The following is a 13,760-nucleotide window of genomic DNA, read 5'->3' on the forward strand; positions in this document are numbered from 1 at the left end:
TAAAGTTGTTTAAGGGGCCTGAGTGACTCACTTTAATTGACTTTACAACTTTTACACAAGCTTTGCACAAAAAAGTTCATTAGATTAATCTGTTGTTTAATTTGATTTATCCCGTTAATCACTCTGTCTAATAGACATGCAAATAAGATATTTATTAATCAGCTTATTGCATATACATGGATAGATTATTGCTGGAACAAAAGCACCTACAAAAGCAATTGCAAATGTTTTATTTCAGATTTAAAAGTCCTCTATCAGGGAGGAAAATGGTAATGCAGTCCACAGGGCATCAGAGTCTCACCTGCTCTCATTCTCCAGGAGGATTGGATGGATTATTTTCAACTGCAGCACTTCTGCACTGTGATCTCCATAAATCTGTAACCCTCTCTTTGTTCTTCATGTAAATAAACAGGAAAAAAATTGTACAGAGTGTGGCTCCTTGCTCCCCTACATAAATACAGAGATCTGCTGCTTTCAGAGTGCTGTGAAATCCCGGCTCTGTTGTCACTGTGCTCTCTTTTTTTAATCCCTCCTTGCTTCAAAAAATGATTTCCCCCTGTGATTTCCACATCTAAAACACATTAGCTGCAACTTGTTGCGCTAAGAAACTTGCAGAGGTTGCTGTATGGTTAAAAAAAAAAAATGCATGGACTGACAGACTCATGAGCCAGTGGACAAATCCAGTAATGACTTAGTTATTGTTCTTAATACAATTAATCATCTAATCAAAGAAAAATCAATAACCATTTACCATTTGTTATTGTAATACAGTCGTTAGTTAACCAATTTAGTTAAATGAATGCATTGCAGAACAACTGAATTGTTATGGAAGACCTATTACGCTCAGTACCAGTTTAATATTTTTTATTTTTGTATTCCACTAGAAAAGCTGTGGAGGATCCAAAGTTCAAAATAATCCTTATCTATCTGCCTCCCTCAGTTCATCCTCTGTCTCCCTTCAAGGCCAGCCTCGCCTTGAAGCCAAGTCTCTTCTGATTGGATGGCCCTCGCAAACAGGTTTGAACACTGCGTGGGAGATACTGCACTGATCACAGCTAGAGCTGTGTGGCTGAGATGATCGCGTTAATGATACCCACCCTCTTGACATCATGATGGAAACTAAGGATTAAGAGCAGTCTAAAGCTCAAACCTTTGGCTCCAAAGGCATTCTTGCACATATATTAAACTTAGTACTTAACATGGGCCTATTATACTTTTTTATACCACATATACTGTTAGATTGCTGGATGTTTTAAAGATTGCAAGTCGACTGCTCAAACTGAATGACCATTTGCATGACACTATGTGGAAAGGCTGCTCAGCACAGACAGAATTTATTGCATGTTTTCTGTAGGTCTGATTACATTGGAGCAGTATACCTAATAAAGTGTTTATATGGTATATATTGCACATGCATCATTATATTGGCGCATATCCTATGGTAGCAATGTTGATTTTTTGCATACAGTTAGTGCTGACACATAACTGGAATAAGTAGCAATTGATATTTGCATATATCCTTTAAGTTGTCAGTAAAGATGCTCTGTCTTTCTGCATATATGCGCGTATGTAGCTATCTTTCCACAGTCTCTGGGTCAGCATGGGATATATTTCCACTTTAAAACTAAGTCCCCCTATCTGAGATGACTGGTATTTCCCAGAGAGCTTCCTTTTGCCAAGAGTTCGACAGTTCTTTGGCTTTTATATGCTAAATTCTCATCCCTTTCCTGCTATCAAAACCACTCACCACAACTCCCAGCCCAGTTCCTTTACTCTGAGGTCACTTTATCCTTAGCTCCATAATCTCCATATTCTCATGCAGCTTCATCATTCTGACACTTACATAACATACTGTGGGCAGATCACGTTATCAAAAGGTTTTTTTTTTTATGATTCATTGTATTACACAAATGTTCAGCTGTGAACCTTGTCTTTAAAATTTGACTTTAAACTTTTCCAGGATAAAAAAAACCCTCAAGGTCAAACAAAGTGCGGAAATAAACACTAATGAGATCATCTCAAGATATCCAAAAGGTTTTCACACTTTTCACACACAAAAAATGTTTTAGAGAAATTGCTGTCAGCCTGCAGTTGGGATTTGCCAGTGAAACTAGATTGAGTCAGAAGGGAGTTAAGCCATTTCTCTAAAAGTCTCACACAAGCACTGCACACACTATTTCCTAGCACATGTTCATCCTTCCATTCAACAGTCTTCCCATCTACTCCTCTATCAATCAATCATCCTTAACTTTTGGTTTGTCAGCTGTATCCATTACTGTTATTTCACTTCTAGGAATCAGTTTTGACTTTAAACACCTGCTGACTCCTTACAGAGAAACCCTTCCTTGTGCACAAAGCAGGAAATTAGATATTATCCTAGAAACACACACACATTCTTACGCACACACATACACCAACACATAAACAGACACAAACTGTCTGACAAAGCCACACACACACACACGTTACTATACCCTAGTAGGTGGCAAGTATCCCAGAACCCTTCAGTCCAGCTAATGGGTTTGGATGTGTGCATGAAAAAAACGCATTCTTTGTCCCTCCTTTGGATGTTTGTGTGTAGAATATTACAAATACAGAAACACACGCAGATTGTTGGCTTTCTCTCACTGATGTGCAATATCTCTTCTTTGTAGCATCACCCAATTAAAGAGGTTTACAGTGTATTACACCAAATCATTTTTGGGAATGTGCGTGTGGCTATTCCTTCTTGTGCTCGATAGCACAAACAAATAAGGGGGCAAACTCACAGCAGGTGATTTCTCCACAGAATTATTACTGATGCCCCTCCACGCTAATAAATATAGTATTTACAATACGAACTAGTTTCCCCTTAACTCTCATTTTAGCTGCAAACTCCGCCAGCAAGCTTCGCACTGTTGTGCAAGAGTTTATTTTTCAACCATCTCCAACTTAAGAACTGCTGCTGCTTTTTCCTTAACTGTTAAAAATTCACATAAATCAGAATAAAAATCCATATCATTTTATACTGGTTTCAGGGTATTGTTTTATTTTCCAAAAGCCCTGACAAGAATCTATATTGTGTTTATATATATATATATATATATATATAGATAGATAGATAGATAGATAGATAGATAGATATAGATATAAATAGATATATACACATATATATGATGTCTGTAAACAACAAGTATTCAAAATTTTCACAACTTGTCTAGTTATTAAAATTTTTTGAGCACTTTTGACTCATATACCTAAGTGTGAGTAAATAAAGAGTTACAATTACAAAAGAATCAATGTTTGTGCCGAAAGAAATGTTTACTTGTACTGAAGGATTAAAGTGCCTTATTATTTATAATAATAATAAGGAGTGTATATTGGTATATGGAAAATAAATCAGAACACCACTGCAAACTTTAGTATATACAGGGATGTAATGGTTTCCTGCCAAGTCTGGACTCCATATGGTATACACAAGGAACTGTACTCAAGGTATTTCCAGTGGTATAATGTAAAAAAAAATGAAGCAAAGTTTTAGCCTCACTGTAAAACCACCGAAATACACTCAAAATCTCCTCCATGGTTTATTATGTGGATTCACCTCTTGAACTGGTCCAATGAGAGGAGTGTTATGCAGCTTAAAACGGTTCTGTATGAATGAGTTTTTCTTGTATGCTACAGTTTTCTGACACTAATCTCATTATTAGATATGGGCCTGCTAAATATTAGTAGCTGGGTGGCTAAAGGACCAACCTTTTACTTCTTTGTCAAAAGGAAAGGTGTTAGGTCATAAATGTACATGCCAACACAGTGATTTAACTAAAGAGTGTTGTCTGCCTTCACCTCCGTTGTCCAGCAAATGAGATGTCAAAATATAGCATCACACTGACTTATGACTAAGAGTTTTGACTGCACTATACTGCCGTAACCTCCTTCACCACAGTGCTGAACGTCTACTCATGCAGACATAGTGGGATTCTGAATATCAACAAAGTATTTGTTTATGTATCTATACCGCGGGGCATGTGCTGCTAGGTGCACACTGTTGTTGACTGCACACTGTCAATCAAACCATTTTTAAACATTTTATTCTGCAGAAGCAGAAGCACTGTTCTTTTTTCTGCTGAAACACCCTTTAAATTCAGTAGATTTCAGCACCATGGCTTTTCCCCATGCTCCTTTTGTCTTTGACTGTTTAATTAAACTTTTTTTTCAGAGTTATGAAAGCCAGCTTGTGCCATTTCACCTTAAATTGTGCCATTTAAGTTTGATTGACTGGGTAAACGCTGAACAAGAACGGGAAGATCTGTGCTCTTGTTGAAAGGACATCAACAATCAGCCACTGAAGGAGGCGTTTCTAGCTCCAATCCCTGGCTTAAATGATGGCCACTGATGGCTCGCGGCGCACTGTAGTCTGTATCCACACGTATTTAAATTAGTTAAATAAATTACATGCATTCGGTGCATGGTGTACACGCACTTTAAAGAGGTTGTCAGACTGCGGTGTAAAGTTTCTTGCGTTATATTACTATAACACGTCACACCAGTGCAGACACAGCACATTGCAGTTGTATGCCGAAGTGAAGCAATCAACAGTTAACAGTTCAAATTTAGCTAGGAAATAACTTTTTACCTTACTGTGGCGCGAGAACTCCCTCTGCACAACGCTGACTACAGGTACCTGAAGCGCGAGTGAGACGAATTCCAACTTGACGAACTCGTCCCTGTTCCGTGGAAAGGCGATCATGGCAGAAACCCCCTGCACAACCACAGTGTGACATACACTCTCCACGAAGGACAGCGGGTCCTCGTTTTCGGGGTTGCCCGTAGAGGAAAAGGAGAACGCGGGCAGTTCTCCGAGTGTGGATCCAACAGCCATGACAATCTCCAAGGTTAAATTGTAGGGTAGCAACCCAGCACGGTTCAGAGCCTCGACGGCGAGCAGAACCGAGTCTCGGGGTGCGAACACGCGATTTTCCGCCGAGGTGTTCTCCTCCCGTTGGCGTGCCTGGCTTTTACTCCTGTTTGCGCCCCGCTGACTGTTAACGGACGCTCTAGTCCTAAGGCTTCCATACCCAGGCGCACTGGCACTTGTTTTAAACGGTCTTTCCAACTCCAACTGCTGCTCTTCTGTCAACTCTCTTTCGTTTCCCCAGTCCTCAGAGCTGCTGACAGCCCTAGCAGAGAGCAAGCGAGGCTGAACGTGCAGAGCTCCTATCCGAACCGTGTGGCCGATTCGTTTGAGCACTTGGCACGGTTGCGGGTGCGAGTGAGCGCAAATCGGGAGAAAGATGAGAGCGCACAACACTAAACATATTAGTGGCAAGACCCTGGTGCCTGGTCGCGCTGCCGGGCCACTCATCATCACCATCCCCACCGACTTCATCATCCCCGCTCCACAGCTCCACCGGATGCCCGGTCCAACCACACAGCGGCTGAACACCGGGACCGCTCCGTTGGTCTGCGTCTTGGCCCCCTGCCTGTGGCCCTGGTGTGCCGCACAGACCAGCGGTAGCCCCCGCAACAGGACCGGTTCCAGCTCGTGGTAAAGTTGTGCGTTTTCGCTCGGACACAGACAACAGGCTGCTGAGGCGCGAGATTAGGCACGAGCCGCGCACAAGCAAAAAATGATCCCCAAAAGTGCTGTTTTTCATCTCAAAAGATTTTCATCATTCAAGCCTCGGATTACTAAACATGTCGTGGAAACAAACGGCAACATTTCCACATATTCCACAGGCAGAAAAGAAAATGCAGCAGAGTGTGTAGGCAAGCCCTGCCTAGGTCGAAAAAGGTTAATGCGCATCAAACACATTCCAAAGCAGTGAAATCCACCTCTGGAAAAGTCTGATAGCTTAATGGAGTCAAAGGAAAATCATCCCATTATCATCCACAAGGCAGGGGCAAAGGCAGCTGTTTTTTTTTTGTTTTTTTTAACGTTTCCCCCTTCTTAAAAAAACACCCAGAAAAACAAAAGACACCCAAGTAGAAGCTTTCCAGAGCGCACGCGCTGCTTGGCTCGAGTCAGCCTCTGTGCTGGTGAGACCACTGGCACCAGAGCGTGGTCTTTCTGCGCACATTCCAAGGAGATTTAACCCCATGTTTACTTTACAACCCAGCCACCCCTCACTTTTCACAGTGTCAGTGCGAAAGAAATGCGGGCATAGTCATGGGCATGGTACTGGTGTCATTTATTCATAATCCCGACATGTCAAAAAAAAAAAAAAAAATACAGCACATTGATTATGTGTCACATGGGAAGATTTGTGAGATTTTACTGGAAACAAAACCAGACAGCTGCCTGTTTTATGTATGAGGACATCCAATCATACATTGTTTAACGGATGTGTTTCTTTGGTAACTCACATGTCTGAGGTCACCCGGGACCCAATCAGCAGGCCGAGTTTAAACAGGATCCAGATTAACGATTGGTTAATGGTCTGATGGTCTGATCTAGATTAATGATTGGCTAATGATCACTTTTGAAATAGGAGGCACGCCCACTGAGATAGTGGAAGATAGATGACCCTGATCGATCCAATATGGGCTGACCTTACAGGAAAGGACTGAAACAGGGAGAGAGTCGGAGAAGAGAAATTTTGACAGGAGAGGAGCGGGAGGTGGTGACTAATGGTAGGTAGGAGGAGAGAGAAGCAGAGGTTATGGTGAGAGGGGGAAAAAGCTTAGGAGGGAATCGTGGATAAGAGATGAAAAGTGAGGAGAGGAGAATGGTAAGTGGGGAAGAAGAGCAGAGGAGTGAGAGAGGAGAAGAACAGGTAAATGGAAATAGAATGTGAGGTGATATAAGATGGTGCTTCAGCTGCTGCGTCTTTAAAGAATCAAGGCTATTGAAGAAGATGAAAAAACAGATGGAGGGAAAACAGAAAGAAAATTACATCAAGAGACATATTCAAGGTGAGAATTAAGCCTGTCTTGCACTGTGTGTTGAAGTGGGATACCAGGCCACCATATGCTGCATAGCTCTTTTCAAAAGGGCTTCACAGTGTTCATTCTTATTCCAGGTCTTGATGAAAAAATAGGTCAATCACATAAATATTGAAGATTACCTCCACATGCCATTTAAATATGGCTTACTGGTGGAATTTCCCACTTGTATATAAATACTGAAAATGTGTTTTCAGCACTTTCATATTGTAGCCTGGTATCCTCACCTGACTCGAGGAAATTCCTCGTTTTTTGAGACAGTATGATCATTCTGTTTGGAAGGAATATTTCCAAAGTATTAAACAACCGCCACACATCAAAAGACTATTGTGTGGTCAACTTGTCATCAGGGTTGGCTTGGTCATATGCAAACAATAGCACACTTTTCTTAGTCTCCAGAGGCCCACACTTTCACAGTGCCCTATTACTTTTAATTTTATTTTTTTAAATCTCATACTTTTAGTAATCCAATCTGAGAGATAATAGGAAATGTGGTCAAGTCACAGACAGGATAGAAACGACAACTTTTATTTAAAATAACCATTTTGTAACCCAAACTTTGCTTTCATCCAAGAATGGTCCATTTGCAGTATCCACTGCCTTTTATACATTTACACTGTAGCTGTCAGTTTGATGAGATAATGTGGCGACATGCTTCCTGAAGATCCTCTCACAGTGTTAATTGTTTTAATGGGCACTTATATACCCTTTAATCAAACTGTTCTCACAACAACTAAAATACCCTGAGGTCTGATTTCTGTGCCACTATACACAGAAAACCAGATGACAAATTCTTTGCTAAATAAGTCTTGCATAGTTTCGAGCTGTACTTTAGATCATTGTTATAGGAGGAAATTTGCTTCAGTAATGCAACAGCCACAGGGTGTGGATTGGCATTTTGAAATGGAATAGTAGCTTTCCTCAAGATCATGCTTTATTATAATGCTTTTGTGTATTATGCTGTTTTTGTGTGATTAAGATATTTTCATTCAATTGTATTTTAACATGTTTGTAAAGCACTTTGTAATAGATCAGCGGTCTCCAACCTTTTTTGCACCACGGACCGGTTTATGCCCGACAATATTTTCATGGACCGGCCTTTAAGTTGTCGTGGATAAATACAACAAAATAAAACTAGTACCGGTACCGAAAAAAGAAAATTTATTCATAACACACGTGAAAAGACCAAGGAAAACCGAGTAAACAATAAAAACGATAACAAAATAACGCTGAAAACCGATAAAAACCTGAAAACTATACATTTCACACCTGAGCCTCAACTCTCGCGGCCCGGCACAAAACGACTCACGGACCGGTACCGGTCCGAGGCCCGGGGGTTGGGGACCGCTGTAATAGATCACTGTTTTGAAAAGCGCTATATAAAAAATTTCTTACTTTACTACTGCCTACTGAAGATCAAAAATGAAACTGTTACATTACAATAAATGTTGCACTCAATTAGTCATATTGAGCATGACTTTTATTATTATACTATCATTTATATTAAAGTTACCTGACACCAGACCAAAACGTAACCTAAAACACGTGAAAAGGTAAAATTCCAATATACTCTTTTGACTTTGCTCTTTTGTTCCACTTTGGCTTTCTTTATCTAACATCCCATTTCTGTCTTTTTATTTGTACCTAGCAGCCACCTTTCTGTCTTTCTGCTTGCAAACACATCTGATTTCATATGCCTCTCCTCTCGTCTAGTTGGTACACCTTAAAGCCTGCCCTCTCTTTTGTCCCTGTCTGAATATCCGTCTGACCCCCTGCCTGGTTGAATATTCATCCATGTTCCTCTGTCCGCTTTGCTTGTCTGCTTTTGTGACCATTTCCTTCACCTGTCCTGCTGTTCTGCCCACCTGTCTGTCTTCTTTCTCTGTCAGCATCACTGCGCAACCGTCGGCCTGTCTATCGCTCTGCCAACCTGTCCATCTGCCTTCCTATGACTATCAGCCAAAGCAGTGCTGAAAACATCACTGACCCCTTCACCTGCCAGCCAAATTCACCTATAGTTTATTTCTCTCCCACACACAAACAGACATTGATTACACCTCACATGGGAAGATTTGTGAAATTTTATTGGAGACAAAACCTGACAGCCACCTGTTTTTTGCCTAAGGACACACACACAGCTTGCACCAGCCTCGATGCACACAGGCAAAATCCTTTCATTTATACATGTTCATTGATTTATAAGAACTATGACATCTGCATTCTCACTTTTACAAAGTAAAGAAATGACATTTAAAGACCGGAATAGCTTACAATCAAAACCATTTCGGTTTCAATGCATTCTCATCCCAGGGTGCCTATTATTGCCATTTTCAGTAGCTGCTGGCATCACAACAAATCACGTTACTGTCTGCTTTAGCGCCCCGCCTTAATGTCTATTCTATGGTCAGATGTCTTAAAGTTACTGAAGGGAAAAAATACAAAAAAGTAACTTTTAAGGTGTTAAAATACTCTGTTATAAGGATGTCTGACACAGTTTACTTCTTTTTTTGGGAAAACTGGACTTCGTTACTGATACATCAAAATCTGTGTTCAAGTGAAGTGTTTTCAGCATTGTCTGTAAGGGGGCATAAAATAATAATTTGCCTTTGAGTTTAACACACAAATAGCTGCTTTACCTGGGTACAGAAGCCGAGATTCAGTTGAGACAGGATGAGCAAGTGCCTCTTTTTAATTATTTAATCCCCTCATCAGTCTGCTGTCGCAGCTCAAAACTTGCCATAACCTTTAAACTGACTTTTTGTGTATATCAAATACTCCCATTGTTCATAGGAATGAATTTTTGCCTGTCTTATTGTCTTGTTGCACACACACGCACGTACAAACACAGTCAAACAAAGCATTTGGAGTTACAAAGCTAAACTTTTGGTGTTTGCTAAATTATTCATAATATGTAGACATGTATGTTACATTAGCCCAGACTGTAAATATACAGACTTTCTTTCCACAGATATCCTGTTTTGGTTTTTTTTGTTTGTTCTCAAATATACTCAAACATCAAATTTAGATTCATTTTTCCAAACCACATTTTTTAAATAATATGTTTCTGACCGTTGTCTGTTTTCTTTTGCTCATCTTTATTGTTTCCTTAAGTTTAATATATATATATAATTTTTTCCTCGGTTAGTCTCAGATTTGGCATTTTATCTGAAACACTGCTTAGAAAGCAGGCATCCAAGATTCAGCTCTCTGCTGTTGATGTAGGGACTGGTGTTTAATATTTTACTCACTTTCACCATATATTTAATTTTAAGTCCACTGGTCTATATAGACCAGGGGTACCAAACCTAAGTCCTGGGGACTATGATCTCCGTGGCAAAGACTTCAGTTTGGAAATAATATTTGTAATATTAATATAATATTAATAATATTTGGAAGAATATTAGAAGAAGAGCTGAAGAACTGCACATATTTTGAACTTTTAACTGTATTTTCATAGTTTTACAGCTTTTCTATTCATAAAGCCCTCCCCCATTGCCATTCACACTACACCAAAGTAGATAAGTAAAAGATTAAATGTATCTATTGTAGAATTTTTTATTTTATTTCTTTACAGTGGGTCCACAGTAAACCAAATGTAAATGAACCAAAAACTTTATGCTTTACTGTATAAATACAAGACAGTCTGGACAATGAGGTACCTTTTTCTGTAATTTTATACATTTATTATATCGAAAAACTGATACGTACTGTTGAAATTGCAATTCTTTTTCTTATATTAACACATATAATTTAAATATTTTTCACTGGTCTTTCACACTTTAGATCAAACTGGGTTGTATGTGGCCCACAATGTAAAATGAGTTTGACATCCCTGCTTTGACGTTGCCCTAGACTATTCTGTTGTGATGTTTAACATAAAGAGAAAAAACGTGTGGGCTTCACACTGTAAGGACACACCTTGGAACAACAATGCTGAGGTCTTTAACCAACAGACATAACGAAGTCTTTGCATTTTCCCTTTTGATGTTCTTTTAGACCTCAACTGCACAGGCCTTTAGGCCATCCTTTATTGTGGGATATCTCTGCCTGTCCTGCATGGTTGGTGTTCAGACTGTGGGGATTGCATGTTGCACTGAGACTAAGGTGACAGATTCTAATCATCAACAGTGGTTGCCACTTGGGTCATCGTCCTGCTGAATGATAAAATGCCAGTGAGTTTGGAAGCACTTGTGGTATCTGTAGATAGTGTGCCAGTTTTACTAGCAGATGGTACACCTCCAAGCAATAAATGCTTGATTTTCCATCAGTCCACAAGATTAGTTTTTTTCTAGCTCTTCTCTGTGTGCCTATTTAAAAATGTAACCATTTTTTTGTTGTTTTTTTCAGTCTCTCATACACCTGCGATGGTTTCTGAGAGCTTCACTTCAGTTGTATGAACACTCAGTATTTAGCAGCCAAGTCTGTTCTTTTAGTATTGATGTAAAAATAAAGACTTGGCACTTTAATGTTGTATTCAACATTTCATTTCAAATTCAATATACTGATGGACGGAGCCTAACAACAACATTTTTGCAATTTTTAAAATACTTTTTATTCAGTTTTCGTATCTTTAACCCTTCACTCATGACCACCATGCGCAGAATAAAAATAACAAATAAATACTCAAGTAATTAATCAGTTCTTCACAGCATGACTTACATTTTGAAGCACTTCCCTGCCAAGGTCAAGCATTCACACATGAAAAATAACTCTACTTAAAGCCATATTATACATTATACATAGTTATAATGTATAATATACATAGTTATACATTTTTAAGCAACTCACGTTAGGTATTCAAACAGCAGCACCTCCAATGAATCGCATTTTCCCCTTATTTCACTCACAGGAACTCAAACTCAATGACACAGTTTCAAATGGGTTTTATAAAGTCTTGATACCAAAGCTTTTTAATGCCACCTCATTATTTTCCATACTTTTTCATTTTTATTTCATTCATATCTTGTTTTTCTAACTTCTTTGCATTTAACTATGCAACTATACCTGATAAATAAACTACTTTTTATTAAAAAGACTAATTTTGAGGTGAGTATTGTAAAATAATGGGATGATGGAGTGAGTCATCTCTGGACTCTATATTTCTTTGTGTATTGTAACAATACAGAGATAATGTGAAGAAGCAAATAACGTGTGTTCAATGCTGAATCACATCTAGCAGGAGAAAAAGATCTAACATCTTTCCATACTGTTATATTTGGCCATTGTCATGTTGTAGTGTATGTATTATAATGTTGTTGTCAGTTACAGCATTCAGAGCATACCATCTTACTTTCTTTTTATGTCTCATCTTAATATGATACACCAGCAGAGGACTCTGGCGTGGGGTGTTTAGAGGTGTTAAGGAAAGTGAATAGTGAATCAGTACCTCACTTAAGTCATCTTAAGTCATCTCCCACACGAGCTGAGTACAGTTTGTTTCTGTGCATATTTCATTCAAATATTATCTCTTCCAAGTGTCAAAATCCTATTGACAATGGTTTGTGTTTGTGAATTAATATGTGCACATCCTCACAAGGATTAATAACTGATTATGTTTAAGTGTACCACAAGTGCTTTATATTTGAAATGTGAGTTTAAGCTTGTTTGTTTATATTAAATATAATTTACATCCATTTTGGTATTACAACATAGTTTGCAAACTGTTGTAATTACCCTACATGCTACACTTTTGGTACTGTGGTTGATTTGAAGACAGCTGTATACTTCTGGGTTCTGCCTGACCCTCTCTGTGCAAAAGTCGTGTTTAATGCTTACAGAATAATGACATCCTCATACAATGAACAGAAACACACACGGCAAGATGGACAACAAGAAAATGTATAAGAAACAATATTGAACCACCAACAGTAGAAAAAATGCACTGAAAGCTGAGGTTAGTGAGTGGGCAGCTTTAGTTTTTTGAGAAAACATTTTTGATGCTTTCCAATCAATGTTAAACTGCAACTGGCCTTTGCTTTGAAGCTCCATTTTATCTCAGAGACAGACAGTCTCTGTCAGTTCCCCTTTGGACCATCGCCCCAGATTTCAAAACCGAGATTCGGCAGAGGAGAACAATACTTCTGTTTTCTGTTGGCTACCCCAAGGACCGCATGGTTGGGGAGGACTGTTGTGTTATTTTCTCTGCCCTGTCTTTGTTTTGATTCTTTCCCTCAAATTTTGTTTTGCCTTTATCTTTTCTCTTTTCCTAGTTCTCCTATTTTTAGATCATTTAAGCACACATTTAAATACATACAGTTTAAATGAATTCTGCTCTGATTTACATTCTGCATAAGACTCAACTTTGTCAGAACTAAGGTTGCAGTAGGAAAAAGTTTGAGGGATATTAGATTAGTAGACGGTGGTTTAAAGCTCTTTGATTTGACGAAGATAAGGAGCACTTAAAATATTTCTGACTGGTGCAGAGGCAAATTGGTGAACTGGGGTGAGAAGAAAAATGAGCCTAGTGATTGATTTTCATTGCTTCCATTTGCACTGCAGGGATGTTGAAGCTGAGTCAAAAGGTTTCCTCTTAAAGTAGAATCATCTCAAGGCAGGGCATTTCACTTTACCCCATTCCATTTCCTGCGCTTGGTTCAGGGGGAAGCTGGGAACAAACAGCGCCCTGAGAGTCAGCTGTTAATTTAGTGCAACAAATTCAAAGTGTATGTGCAAAACAACCAAAACCACAGCCTATCAATTTGTATTGTTTGTGCTGATATTGTAAATTAATTGTAAAACGATTAAACTTGTGTTTGTGTTTGCAGAAAAGAAAATTGGGTGTCAGTTTCACCATTACACCACAATATGTGATGCAACATACTTGTCATGCTTTTTTT

General features: G+C 39.0%; 1 protein-coding gene across 1 annotated transcript in view; it reads right to left on the reverse strand.

The window, feature by feature from the left end:
- The window catches only part of grin3a (glutamate receptor, ionotropic, N-methyl-D-aspartate 3A), a 93,045-nt gene extending 86,883 nt beyond the window's left edge, over positions 1-6,162 (reverse strand). The window contains exon 1 of the mRNA XM_085164708.1: positions 4,616-6,162. Within this exon, the coding sequence (XP_085020834.1) occupies positions 4,616-5,371 (756 nt within the window). The 5' untranslated portion in view covers positions 5,372-6,162. The remainder of the gene's footprint in view (positions 1-4,615) is intronic.
- Positions 6,163-13,760: the final 7,598 nt, after the last annotated feature.

Source organism: Neolamprologus multifasciatus, chromosome 7, assembly GCF_963576455.1.
Source record: "Neolamprologus multifasciatus chromosome 7, fNeoMul1.2, whole genome shotgun sequence".
NCBI classification, from domain to species: Eukaryota; Metazoa; Chordata; class Actinopteri; order Cichliformes; family Cichlidae; genus Neolamprologus; species Neolamprologus multifasciatus.